The sequence below is a fragment of the Nipponia nippon genome, unplaced genomic scaffold, assembly GCF_047370975.1.
Source record: "Nipponia nippon isolate SJK-2023a ecotype South Korea unplaced genomic scaffold, ASM4737097v1 scaffold_1, whole genome shotgun sequence".
NCBI classification, from domain to species: Eukaryota; Metazoa; Chordata; class Aves; order Pelecaniformes; family Threskiornithidae; genus Nipponia; species Nipponia nippon.
Genome location: NW_028262290.1, coordinates 71,791,111 through 71,805,409, shown reverse-complemented (window position 1 = coordinate 71,805,409; position 14,299 = coordinate 71,791,111). Strand labels below are relative to the sequence as shown.

General features: G+C 37.5%; 1 protein-coding gene across 4 annotated transcripts in view; it reads right to left on the bottom strand.

The window, feature by feature from the left end:
• Positions 1 to 14,299, bottom strand: part of PTPN3 (protein tyrosine phosphatase non-receptor type 3) — a 177,737-nt gene that overhangs the window by 52,294 nt on the left and 111,144 nt on the right. For all 4 annotated transcript variants that reach the window (XM_087759510.1, XM_087759519.1, XM_087759528.1 and 1 more), the window contains 4 exons: positions 11,621 to 11,684; positions 6,176 to 6,348; positions 1,754 to 1,888; positions 50 to 226 (listed from right to left, as the gene is read on the bottom strand). In XM_087759510.1, coding sequence (XP_087615636.1) covers positions 50 to 226; positions 1,754 to 1,888; positions 6,176 to 6,348; positions 11,621 to 11,684 — 549 coding nt within the window. The remainder of the gene's footprint in view (positions 1 to 49; positions 227 to 1,753; positions 1,889 to 6,175; positions 6,349 to 11,620; positions 11,685 to 14,299) is intronic.

Here is a 14,299-nt window from a genome sequence, read left to right as displayed (position 1 = left end):
TTTTTAAAAAAATCAAAATAGGCAATGAATTGTTTGCAGAAGTCCTTACCTCCTCTGTGGACTACGGTTCTGAGAGAACTCTGAATCACTGTCCTTTGATGTAGGAGAGCCCTTATATGTATAAAAAACATCCTCCGTTTCAGTAATATAACTAATCTCGTTTGTAAGGTTATCTACAGATGAGTGTCGTGGTTTACGAATTTCATGACGTAGTCTAGGACTCCGCCTTAAAAATAAGGAACACAAACACAAGTTGGAAGATCAGAATAATTCATAAAACTTTATCAAAGTGAAATTTCTATCCTGTTGCAATCTACGTACCGAATCTTCATGACAGGCCTATAGACCTCACTTTAAATAATAAATTTTTAAACATTTTGTATGGTATACTAGGCAATCATACACTGCTAGGTTAGGTATACTGAACTGATTTGGTGTGTCGTGTCCGTCCCCCGTCCCCCCCCCCCCAATGCTACTTGTATTGTTGAAGTTCTAATCATAGGATAATTCAGGTTGGAAGGGACCTATGGAGGTCTAGTCCAACCTCCTGCTCAAAGCAGGGTAAACTGAGCTCAGAGCAGGCTGCTTAAGGCTTTTTCCAGTCAGATCTCAAAAAACTTGAAGGATGGAGACCGCACAGCTTCTCTAAGCCACCACTGCTCAACTGTCTTTGTGGTGAAACAGTTTTTCATTATGTCCAGACAGATCCTCTCTTCTTTCAACATATACCTGTTGCCTCGTTCTCCCACCATGCAACACTGAAGAACCTGGCCTTATCCTCTAGCTAGCCTCCTCCTAAGTATTGCCAGGCTGTTGTTATGCATCCAGGAAACCCTTGCTTCCCCAGGCTGAACAAATGCCACTGTCTCAGCTTCTCTTCACTGGCTAAGTGCTCCAGCTTTTTTTTCCACCTTGGTGGCTGGTGGCCTTTGCTGAGCTCACTCCAGCTGGTCAGTGTCTTTTTTGTATTAGTGGACACAAAAGCAGCTGCAGCATTCTAATAAGGTCTAATGAACGCTGAGCAAAAGGGAGATAATCACTGCCTTTGATCTACCATCTGCGCTTCTGTTAATACCACCAGGTTGCTGTGGACTTCTTTGCTGCCAGGGTGCACCAGATAGCTCACATACAGCTTGCTGCCTACAAAGATTACCAGGGTCCTTTTCCAGAGAGTTGCATTGCAGAAAATACTGTTGCAGTGGTTCTTCCTTCCCAGGACTTTGCATTTGTCTTCACTGAATTTCATACAGTTCCTATTGGCCCGTTTCTCCAGACTATCAAGGTCCTTTTGGATAGCAGCCTTGACCCCAAGCTTATTGACTCATCTCCCCAGTTTGGTGTCATCTGCAAACTTCATGAGCAAGCACTCCATTGCCTCCTCCAGGTCATAAAGATGTTAAGCAGGACAGGTCCCAAGACAAGAGTCCTGCAGTACTTGTTACTGGCCTCCAGGTAGAGTATGACCCATTAACAACTCCCCTCTGAGTCCAGCCATCCATGCCTTTTTTTTTTTTTGTCCACCCTTCCAGAACATAATGTCTTAACTTCGGTATAATATTTTAGCAGACAGTATCAAAAGCCTTGCTAAAGTTGAGGTAAGTGACACCCACTCTTCTCCTGTCATCATATATATTCTCAGAATAACAATGTTTAAATATGTATGTACACACTACATAAGTTATTCTGCGAGAGTACATACAATTAGAAAAGGTAGGAGGCTGGAAGGTATGGGAAAGGCTGAAACTGGATTTACCAATTAGGGGTAACAGGAGGTGATCGAGAAGGAAGGCTTTTGGTCTCTAGATGCTCAACAGATAAAGATCGTCTCATAGATGGGTTCCAAACCATCCCACCTATAACTTTTCTGCAGTATTGGCTGTTTACAGACCTGAAAAGAAAAAAAACTGTATGTGAATTATTTTGCATAGAAAACTTAAATGAAATAAAATATGCTTATGAAAATCAATTTTATAATTCATGTGTTTTAAAGAGTTCCCTGTGCTTACCCCTCCCTACTTGTGCATTTTTCATTCTCAGAGCCATTTGCTTTCCTTCCCTTGCAGCAATAAAACTGTTTGTTAATCCCTGCTACAATGCTAATCACAAGCCTGGGTAAAAAAATAACATTTTCTGAGAGTTATTTTTAACCCAATTGTGTTTAAGATGATGGAGGGGAAAACAGGAACTTTGGTGTGTCCTATTGGCACTGAAACGAGTGCCTGACAAAGCATGGTTCAAATACAGGCAAAAGATGTTCCCTGTTAAAACTCATAAAGGCGTAATAATTCACAAATGGCTTCACTGAGCACAGGACTACTTTAAACATCTACCTGCAGCCTCAGCAAATAAGAGCTACACCAGACCATTCTCTGTTTCCAGAAGGAAGCCACCTTTGAGTGATGTGTTCCTTATAGGAATAAACCATTAGAGAAAGATCTGACAGGAAAAGGGGATCTCCAAGTTAGGACTGCTTCTTGTGACAAGAACCTGACAAGATAAGGGTTGCATCAGAATCAGAACCTCAGCTAGGAAAACAATAAAAATATCTTACTAGTGGAATTATACAGCATAAAGAAATTTTTAAAGTAGATCAGAATTGAAATAAACTAACTTTTATGCGTCTTTTTACACAGCATTCCACAAGACAAGCAGAGAGATAAGCTGCTCATCCTCAAGTTTACAGGCCTAGGATTTCTCATGGAAAAGCAGCAATTTATGAGTTACAGAGAAACCACCTTTGGCTCACCAAGTCCTGAGCTGTATGTAATGGGTGGCTGGGATAGCAGAATATGTGACGACTTTACTATAGAGCTGAAATGTCTCAATTTTACATAGCATAAAAAAAAATAAAAAGTGGTTTATGCTGTGGATATTACTCATGCTAATATTAAACCTTAAGTATGCTTTGCATTGTACTGCTTTTTGTTTATACAAGTAAAATAAAAAGCAACCCAAAACTTTTTTTATATTCTGAAGTATTTTACATATCTTGTTCATGATTTTAAAGCAAATTAATTCCTTCATCTTCTAAAGGTGTACTTTTAAAGCTTCTCCCAGCTTAAAAAACAAAGAGGGAAAACTTAATATGAAGCATCTACATGTCAAAATCTGTTACCCATGTATGTTTTTAAGCTTAGTAAACACACAGTCCGTGAACTTAGAAGCAGCTTTTGCCTGTATTATTCATTTTATTTCCGTAAGTTTTCTGAATACCAGTGACAAGGCACCAACTACTCTGGTCTTCTACAAAAACAAAGGAGTTCTTTCAAAGAAGTCTTACATGGCTGGAAGAGAGGGAGAGTGGAAAAAGGATGTATTATGAAAAAAGCGTGTTGAAGAATTCCACATATTTTGCATTAATCAGTTTTCCTTTTTTACAAGTGCCTGTTCATGTATTTTCCAATGCAGGTGACTTTGGAGGTGCAATGTAACTTGTGTGATGGAAGCCAGACCCCTAATCCCTAACCCCAAACCCCTAACCCTGACCACAGAATCACTTTAACAATATATTCTCTAGATATTTCAGTTAAGGTACGTAAGATAAACAATCTCCTGAAATCCAAGTAGCTGCTCTTCAGATGTTAAATACAAGGATATTTCTCAGTAAACATACTGAGAGGCTGCTAATGCCTTTCTGGAATAGGCTGTAATATCTTGAGGTGACAGTTTCTCGCTCCCAAGGTTATCCTTTGTGAAAAAACAGGTACATTTCTAGCTTTTCAGCAAGGAATGAGAATATGCCTAGAACAGGTTATTCAGCATTCAGTCCAGAAACACTGAATGAACTTACCTCAGAATCTGGGACATGTGATTCAGCCTGCCCTTAGAATAAGGCTTACAGGCGATTTATACAACTCAGCAGCCTAATTTAAATGAAATTCCACTAGTACATTAAGCTAAGAGAATCTAGAAGGGCACAGAGATGCGCAAATAAGAAATTGTACTAAAGGGTTGCAAGAGTTCAACTATTTGAACTAATGCAATAAACGCTAGGATATCTGCCTCATGTGAGTGTAAAAGAAGATAGTACAAGAAAGCCACAAATTCCAGAGGAAAACTTGTGATACTTAAGGTGGTAAAACCTGAATGTAACCCCCTTCAAAGCTGACAGAAGTTGGATGAAAAGAATTACTGAAGACAAGTCCATCTTAAACCCTCCAGGGTTGTATGGTGTCATTCGTGGAGTTTTTGTGTCAGTGTGCATGTTTGGTTTTGTGGGGGTTTTTCTGGGGTGTTTGTTTGTTTGTTTTACTCAATGGAAAATTTTGCTCCCTTTCATAAGGGAGAATCCAGAATCCCTTTTTTGGTTGCGTAGCTTCCACATGAGCTCAGAGCCATCCTTGAAAAGGAATGTTGAAGCTCATGTTGTCTCTTACAACATTCCACAATCACAACCAAGTAGGAAAGTAAAAATTTTCAATATATGACTGATGACTTTGGAAGTGACTTGTTCACACCTTTTCTTAAATCTTTTGAGAAAATAATTTGCTGAGTGACAGTGACCAAGTTGATAGGAATTACTGAAAGTCTTCCAAAATTACTGTTGCTTCTTATGTACTTTAGCAGTCTCTGATTGTAAAGGTTACCGAGTCATTTCTGCCTTACATAGATCCTAAATTTCACGCTTGTTGCTGGCATAAATATGGCCAAAGAATGCATTAGTACAGAGGACATCATTAAGCTGATGGAAGATATCACAGTAAACAGTTCTCCCTACAGACTCTTTAAGAGCCTAAATAAGCAATTCAGAGGTAACGCCTCAGAACATGAAATTACTTGGAAAAAAAAAGTCTTTCTTAGTAGCTCAGTTCAACAATGAGAACTATCCTGCATGCTACAGGCTATTAATAAATTGTAACAGTAAAATTTGTCAAAAATCAAATGTTTGGTAAAAATTTGAATGATACTAAACAGGTACTCTTTGGAACTCATACTGTTTTATTTCTTAATATTGCAAGGGCTGTGCAATGCCCATGTGTGCATGTGTATATACAAGCATCAGGACTTTGAATCCGTTTGCAAGTTTGAGAGAAATAAAGGACTCCAGGATGTGACAGTCCTACAAGCTTCGAGAAAGTCACCTCCTCAAAACCTTCACTATAGGAAGAACAAGTTCCTGTCACTCCATAGAAGAGCTACTTCTCAAAATACAGATCTGTAAGACGTTAGAAAATTAGACTACTGTTTGTACAACTACTTGTTTTCACTTGCTTCAGCTATGATCTAGTACCAGGTGAAAACATGGAATTCCACTCCAGCAGAAAAAAAAAACCAACATTTTATCAGCCTTCTTACTGGAAAAATGTTTTAGATTTATAGTGGAAAAAAAGATCAGCAATGAAGTCTTCGAGGGATATCTTTTGGGGGTTCTTCTGTTCAACATATTCATTAGTGGTCTAGAGAAGAATGAACAAAGTTTGCTGAAGATACTAAATCACACAGGAAGGCAAAAATAAGGGTCAAATGTGAAGAAATGCAGAAGGACATTACAACATCAAGTGACTAGACAATAAACTGGCAGATGAAGTTTAATAAGTTAGGGACCAGTTGGTGCATACAGGAAGGAACAATCCCAACTTCATATCGCAAAATGACAGACTCTGAAGTATTACTTTTGGGGAACGAGCTTAGAGACTACCAGCTCCATAACTAGCAGAACCCAACAAGGCAAATAAAAGATTAGAAGCATCACAAAAGTGGTATCTTGAATACTTGGATGGGACAGAGTTTTTCATCTCGATGCCAGTAATAAGTGGTTGGTATGATGCACTCCAGAAATTGCCCTAACATATTAAACAGAGTGTGTATACGACACTAAGGGGTAAACAGTTCAAAACAAATCTATTCTGCAAATTCTCTTATTGGATCATTACCTACATGACATTTTTACTTTCTAGTGGTTTTATACCTCGAATTGAAACAACAAGTTGAAACAATACCAGTAAAACATACTTATATTCAAATACCTTTTCAGGAAATTCTAAGAAAAGTTCTATTGTAATGACACCACGTTGCAGAAACTGAAACTCCAGCTATATAACTTGTCAAATGGTTCACAGACAGACTGGGACACAGCTGTGGGCAGAACTGAACTCTGCCACTCCAGGTTGAGCTATCACTGACAAATCCTCCTGTTCCCATTACAAAGCAAAACATGCTTTCTCACAATACTTACTTTGCTGGATTTCTAGAACCCAGGGTCCAATAATGTGACAATATCTTTTTTTCATGAGGTAGTGACTTCTTTGCCTGAAAAAACGTGTGATGCTCTACACAAGATTTCCATAGATTTTTGCATGCTCTGTAATTTAACATGTTGAAGGCAATAATATGCTCTCTGGATTCATTCTGTAACGGTAGAAAATACCATGTTTCAATATATACAAGCAGATCAAACACAGTAAATAAGCTCATAAAACAACAATAAAATTACTTTTAGCTTATATAGTAAAAATGCATTTAGGAAAACAGAAAAATCAGCGTATAGTAGATATTGAGCTGAGATGGACAAAATAGCCCTGTGACTATATGAAATTATACATATATATATAAATATATATATATTCTATATATATTCAGCTAAATATAGTTTCAGTTTTCCAGTCAGATTTTGACCTCCTACGACAAACAAAACTCTTTTAAACATTCCATTAAGGGTGCAATGCAGAAAGGAAAAAAAAAATCCTCAGTCTTTGAATTTAAACTCTTCACATAAGGCTTCAATTCAACAATGTTCTTTCAAGGGGAATAGTAAGCAAAAAACATCTGCTTGATAGTCTTTTAGAAGATACTACAGATGTTAACAGTGATCCGTCTTGAGGGAAAGAGAGTAGCTGTGATGGGACCGGAGCTGCTGCTATTGCTGTTCAAATCCAATCCTGCTTTCTGGATGATAACATGAGGCCACAGTGAGGAGATCAAAAGGAAGCAGAATACAAAGCTTGTGTGTCTTGGTGCAAACTCTTACTTGTAACTTCAGTGCCAAAGTGTCAGTGAAACAGAGGTGTAACACAGCTGTGCCACCCACATTTATGCCCTCGCTAACTGTAGCACTTGTTGAGCTATTTCAGATCCCAAGAGAGATTTGCACAAGATATAGCTTTGGTTAGTTAACACAGCCATTGATGCAAAGAAAGTGGAATGAAGAGTAAAGCAAAGAGGAGAAAGGAGACCTGAGTTAATGGCTATCACAACTCAGCACTTCAGTAAAAAAAAAAAGCAAGCAAATTTTCAATTTCATCTCTCATCTTTTCCAGCTGCTCTGAACTATGACTGAATTTTGACACCTCAGCATACAATTAGGCAGGCAACCATCTCAGTAAAGCTCTTTCTAGCTCATACTTTGGAAGAAGTCAGGATTTGCGTTGCAAAGCCTTTTTATTGAAGGACTCAGACCTAATAAAGCTCTTTCTCATACAGTCCAGCAAGAAACAGAGGTCCCACCTGGGTAACACCTTGATTTCTAGTTCCCATTGTCCTTTTGTTTGTTCACAGCAATGATCCTACTGGCAAGTAACTACAGACCATTTTGGCTGGAATAATCAACCTGTTTTTATTGTGCTGTTTTTATTTCTAGGCAACATTTTACAAATGCCATGTATCAGAGATCAATGCCACATTCTGCAAGTCACTGTGACTATTTCAGAGAATCTATGACTGAAGTCACTATTTTGGAAAACCAATGAGCATCTCAGGAGAAAGATAAAAAGGATTTGCCCCTTGATATTACATAGGCACTGCAAAACATTGCAATCAGTTAATCTTTCAGATATGTTCTCCCTATATCTATTAAAACATTTAAAAAATATATATTTTTTTTTTAACAAGTATGGTTTGTTATTTGAGCCTCATGCATACTGGAATCAATTCATCTTTGTCAGTTCACCACAGTTGCTTCTAATTAGCTGATATAAAATAACGTGTGCAAGCATAGTGAAATCAGAATTTCTTGCGATATAAAAAGCATACATTACTTAAAGATTTAACGACAAATGGCATTTCTTACATACCCTCTGTTGGCCGAATACCACTTGAAGCATTTTACACTACTCCAGGAGGCAAATAAAAGCAAGTGTATAGTTACTTTTGTCAGCCTGAAGTACTGGTCTTTCAGTTGCCATAAAAATCAGATTATCCAAACATCTCGATTATACCGAAAAGCCAGCGTAAAGATAAGGAATCAAGCCAGCTAGCGTAAAGATAAGGAATCAAGTACATCTAATATTCTGTTAAATTTAGGTTTGAAAATAGTAATGAATCTTGCTCTCTAAGCCACGAGTTCTTTGCAACTGTTGTCACAGAACCTTCTTAACAGCTTCTAAATGGGCTAAAAGTTTAAATATGGGCTTATACTAGGATAAGCACTTTCAGAAATTTCAGAAAAACATAGTCGACTTTTAAGTTAACAAAACCTTTTGTTAACAAAACCATATAGCTCACTAATAGGCCACCTTGCAAGTCGTACTATTAAATCGATGCACCGCTTTAAAGATGAAGAGCGTTCTAGTGGGATCCAAGGATCTAGTGCCTGTCATACTTCTCAGCTCAAGTTCCAAAAGAATGGTATTTTAATAGTTATCATGAAATGAGGACTAAAGAAATTTGTGACCATTAAGAAAAAGGGAACAATTCTCAGTAGCTAAAGTGAGTCTCTTGCTATTTCAGCATCAGGGAAGAACTTCGATCAGATATATGCCTATTCCAGTCACAGAGAATTTGAAAGTATCTACAGCACAGAAAGGAAAAACATCTTTTAACATGGAGAAAATTAAGTTGTTTTTAAGCACTAGATAAGCACACTAGATATAAAGTTTCGTTGCTGGAAGCTTTAAAATGTTGCCTGTAAACCAGCATGGTTCCTAGTCCTACCTTAAATCTTGCACCCTTCATTAAGGCTACATATCATGAGCTTTTATAGCATCAGACATTCACTGACTCATCAGTCTTGCTCCTCAGTCCTTATGTAGCTCTTCAATAGAAACAGAGATATTGCATACTTCTATCAAGTAGCTGAACCACCAAGTGAAGTGGCAGGAGGGTAAAAGAGGAGGTGAGTAGCAGGGAGACAGTGAGATAAGGTAAGTTGAGTCTTCAGAACAGGGGCATAAGGAAAGAAAAAAGGAGTAAGAGAAATAAGGAGAATAAATCAATGAAACATGGCACATCCCAGATGGCTGCAAATTCATAGCCTTTGAGAACTTTCTGTAGGTTTTTGCAAAGAACTCTACATGACATACAAAACCCTGAAATGTTATAGCACTGTCGCCACCTTTAGTAAAATCTTGCCTACTAATATGTAATATCTGCTCTGCTTTCCCCACCTTCTTCCATCTTCCTTACTTTCAGCCTCATTTACTTATTCCCTCCTGCGCTTCCAAGCAAAAATATGATCCATCCAAAAACTGATGTGACCTCAGTCATCTGCCCTCACAAACCCCTCAAGCGAGCCACTGTTCTGGAGAAAACCCCTAGCAGCCCAGCTGCCCCCTCGCTCCCATCGCACTGCGACAGCAAGCTTTTCAAAGCAGTAACACTGAAGTACTGCAGGCATGCAGACTTGCTGCCCTAAATTTCAGGCACAGGGGGCTAACTGACAAGGATGGATATATCTGGAGATTTAATAGCACACCTGGTCTGCTTTTTCATACCTACTGAGAAAGAGTAAAAAGGCCATGCAGCAGGCCTTATTTTTCCTACAGTTCTGTAGCTCTCTAAGCATGATACAGTGGGCATTACTGTAATCTCAGTGGGTTATGAAATAAAGAACTACGATCACTTAAGAGGAGATTAGTTAAATGAATCAAGGGTCTTGAACTGTCATCATTTAAACAACAGCTTAATTGAACAAATTTTAAGAATGCTGCCCTCTTCAAAGGTGACACAGGTCTCCAGAAAGAGAAATTCAACTTTTGACAGCAGTAAAGTCTTTATGCAATGAATACACATATTTTACATGATCTTTGAGTCCAGCGACTGTTACATATTGACACTTTATTCCTCCATATTCCAAAAAAAGCATAAGCACACTCATTTTACTATCCATTCTTACTAACTTCTCTGAGTTCTATTCCTACATTTATTCTCACAGACACATTTGGAAATTGCTGTCAATTGCCGGTATTTGTATACTTGAAGATATTTTGAATTTAATAAGGCTCCTTACTAGTGAATTTTTAATCCTCAAACCTAGAAGGTAATACTTGTGAGCGTCATACAATTACACTGAGTGTAATACAATTACAGTCACAAGCTAGTAGAATGGTTTGTCAACCACTCATTTCTTCATACAGCGAAATACATTTGAATAGACTGAGAGGAGTTTACATATAAAGAATATATTTAGAAACTTAGAGCTTGCAGAAAACTTAAGAGCCTTCTATGGTGGGACAGGACACACTCTCTCAAAAGAGAAAAAAGTTTCATTTGTGCATGCTATGTGTGTAAGCATCAGTGCAGTAACACTATCTCTAGATACTAACTTTGTTTACACAAGAGCCCTGAAAATTAAGAGTGTACATACATACACACTCCTCAAATGTGGGAGATACACACCAAAGGGGGGCAGAAAAAAGAAAAGATTAAAATATTCTGCTTTTGGGTAAAAAAAGCCTCCCTACCAATCTGTGTTCAGCAGACCCTCTAATTGATGAGGGTCAAGAGGTCTTCTTGTAACACAACTCCTAGCATTTTAAGAACTCATTTACTACATGAGCCTTCATAAAGTTTAGGTCAAAGTTAACACTTAACTTTTACTATCAGAGTTCTGTCCACAACTGAATTAAAATATCTGTATATTTGCTGGTCACTAATTTCCATCTTTTTTCCTGTCATATTAAATATTCTTTTCCTCAAAAGATAGCTTAATTTATTTGTTCATATTGTGGCAGTACAATACTGTAATCAAGATTATTTTTTTTCTATTAAATAGCCTAATATTACAACTGTTCTACAAAAAGCATACGGCATTACAACGACTATCCTTAAATTTTCTATCGTACGTCAGTTTTGTCAGCTATCTTCATGTAACTTGCCAGCTTCTAAATAGCTGTTGTTACAGCAAATATTACACGCAGCAGGAGATGCACTATCCCCCTTTCCAAGCCCATGTCTTTCAGCTGCAGACCTGTCCTTTTCTCCAGGTACCTGCCTTTCTCCCAGACCTCTGAGCCCCATAAGCAGAAGGGACCTCACGCAGTCCTCCTAGATGGGATAAGCAGCTCTTGAGTAGATTCACTGCAGTGAGGCACTCTACTGGGCAGGGAGAGCATCAAAAAAAAGAGCAGCAGATGCTGGGAAGAAAAGGGAAATATGCTAGGTTACAAAATACTGGAGAAAGGATGAAGATCTGCATTTCCCCCAAGTCTCCAAGGGAGAAGAAACCTGCATGGGTAAAATATAGTCCAACAGACTCAATGTGAAAAGATTCTGTGATGGAAAGGAAACAAAAATGGGAAAGAGAGCAAGCATAAAAGGACTATAATAGCAAGGGCAAGTTAGCAAAACAGAATTTCAAAGGCAAGTTAACACAACAGAGCCTTTTGTTGTCTTAACATTTAAGGCAAAAAAAACCCAAACCCTGAACATGACCACTTGAGCAGAACAAAATGAAGTGACTACTTACATGTTTTTGCCGTTGTTGTATAAAAAACTTTTTCCTTTTAAAGGAAATTTTTAATATGTTCACCCTAAAAGAAAGAAGCAGACTATGAAATACTAAACAATGTTTAGAGGGAAAAAAACAATGAAAAATAATACTGTATACTGCAAACCTAAAAGATTATAGCTGTTAAATATTCAATGAATAATATGCAACCATATCCTGTGTTGAGTGGCAAATAGGTGTCAAGAAATGCAAAGCAAAATTTTTAGCCAAGGAAAGGTCTTCTAAAAATTAAGACCTCAATTTTGAGACCTTTAAATAAAATCTTCCTCATTTACTCTTTAAATAGCTCACATAGCAATTCTCTCCCACTAAATCTATTCTTGCAGCAAAAACTTGATGACATCCTTTACTAAGCCACACAAATGTTAAATGTGTCAAGTTTGTATAACTTAAGAATCATACGACAACTGTGACTAAAAGAACAAAATTTAAGACCCTAATGACACAACAAGGTTGGTCATACAAGATCTGAAATTTCCCAGAGACTTCACAGAATTGGCTTCATACTGTGAGAAATATCATGTCCTTGTAAACATTGTAGTTAAAATCATAACTGTAGAAGGATGAAAACTATAAGAATGAGTGTTAATAGATTTTTCACTTCAATTATTAACACTGCTGCATAATTTATGTGGTAATTTTATACAGAACTGAACACCTCTTTTCTATATATACACAGTATGAATAAAGATTTTCTAGAGGTAAGGATTACAGTTGGAATCTGCGCTCAAGCAATTTTCATTGTAATTATATGCTTATCAGTTTTGCTAAGTTAAACAAACTTCTAGATACCCACGCACCTTCCCACAGCAAAACAAGACTTGTCTAAAATACCTGAATTTTCTCTACAATACTTCTACTTCAATAACTGAAAACTTAACACATATTGGAAAAAAGGAATCTATGATCAGTTAGAATCATATGGATGCCTTGGAAAAAGCTATTTAAGGTCTGATCAAGTCATATCTGCCTGAAAAAACACCATCTACACACCATGAAAGGGGTTTGGAAGGTTGCTGCTGAAAGTCTCAGAATATCCTCATCAACTGACAATGTTTCACAGCACCTTAGTTTTCATCAGGTGTGAACGATATTGAAGATCATCTCAGTTCTTACCATACTTTTTACATCACTCCCAGCAAGTGGGACAATGGCATATTATTCTCCACTGCCCATGAGAGAGAGAAACTTTAATTATAGAGCAATGTTCCTCATTCGTACAGGACTGATATAGCTTCCAGTTACAAACAAGAAAGGTAGCGTAAGAAGCAATCCTCCTTCCTGCACAGAAGCAGCGGAAAACTGAATGTCTGCCCATTTCTGAAAATGCTTTTCTCCATCAATTACAGAACATCAAAGAAACAGGAATTTCATTCACAACGTTCTTTGGCAACCAGGCAAACTGTTGTGCAGGCTACTAGAAAGTTTAAATCATAATCACCTCTCCTGTCAGGCCAACTCTTGAAATGCTTGTACCATTTGACTTGCTACCTCAAATGGTAATTATCTGTACTGCTCATCTAAAAGTTCTGAATTCTGAACTTCCCAGTAAGTCATAAACTTTCAGTTGCATTTACTGAGATGCTACTCATTTATATGTAAATCCTTTCTTAATCCTAGTGCTACTCTGCCTGAACTAGTACCACTCAAGTTTTGCATTTCTGGTTCTTTCTCAACACATTTCTTCACTTAGATTAAACTTCAAATAAGTTTTTTTGAGTCATTCTCAGCTTGCACAGTCTCTGTCATGGTCTGTTTCTACCCTAATATAGAGCCAGCAGAAATGCAGGACACAGGAAAACTAACCTTAGAGAACTAACAAAAGTGTAGCCAACATCCAAAAATACCAAAACTCTCTCAATCCTTCACTTTTTTTTTTTTAATATGATTCACTGCATGAGCACATAATCACTTCAAGTCGAATTAGGGCTTTAAGTCTCTATATTTTGACTCTCCTCTAAGCAGAGCATCTCTCTCAATTCCATTCATTCTTCTTAAAGTACAACTAAGCCTATTTAATTCAGAGACAAAGAACACTTGCTAATCTGACAGTTTTATTTAACATTAACTAAAAATCATTTGCAATGTTACACCTACAAGTTGAGTGAATGTTCGCATATAGCGCAATCCACACAAAAAATCCAAGAGATTAAGGTATCAAAGGATTTAGATTTAACAAGTGCTTGAAGATGCCACATCCAAAACATGGTCGAATAGAATGCAGGTATTCTAACTGGTGGCTCAGCTGCCCTTATCACTCACCAATAATCTGTCCAGTGACTATGCAACATTCACAAATGATTACATTTCACCCTTTACTGGTAAAAATGCTCAATACTTGAAGCTTATTAATGGTGATACATCTTTTGGGTCCTGTCATCCTATCATTTACAAGGGTCAAAATAGATTTGTCACTTAGTGGGCAACAGTATTATTCATTTCTGCTCAATCTGGCAGTTATGTCCTAGCACTTAGTACTAACAGCTGGTATTTTTAACTTGAAGCAAAAATGTTTCTATAGCTGAAAGTCTTATATACTTTGCCATTGGAAAATTCAGCAGGAAAGGTTCTGTCAAATTTGCTATGTAAGGCTCTATCGAGTTGTTTTTTAAATTTTAACCAGCAATGTAGAATGCA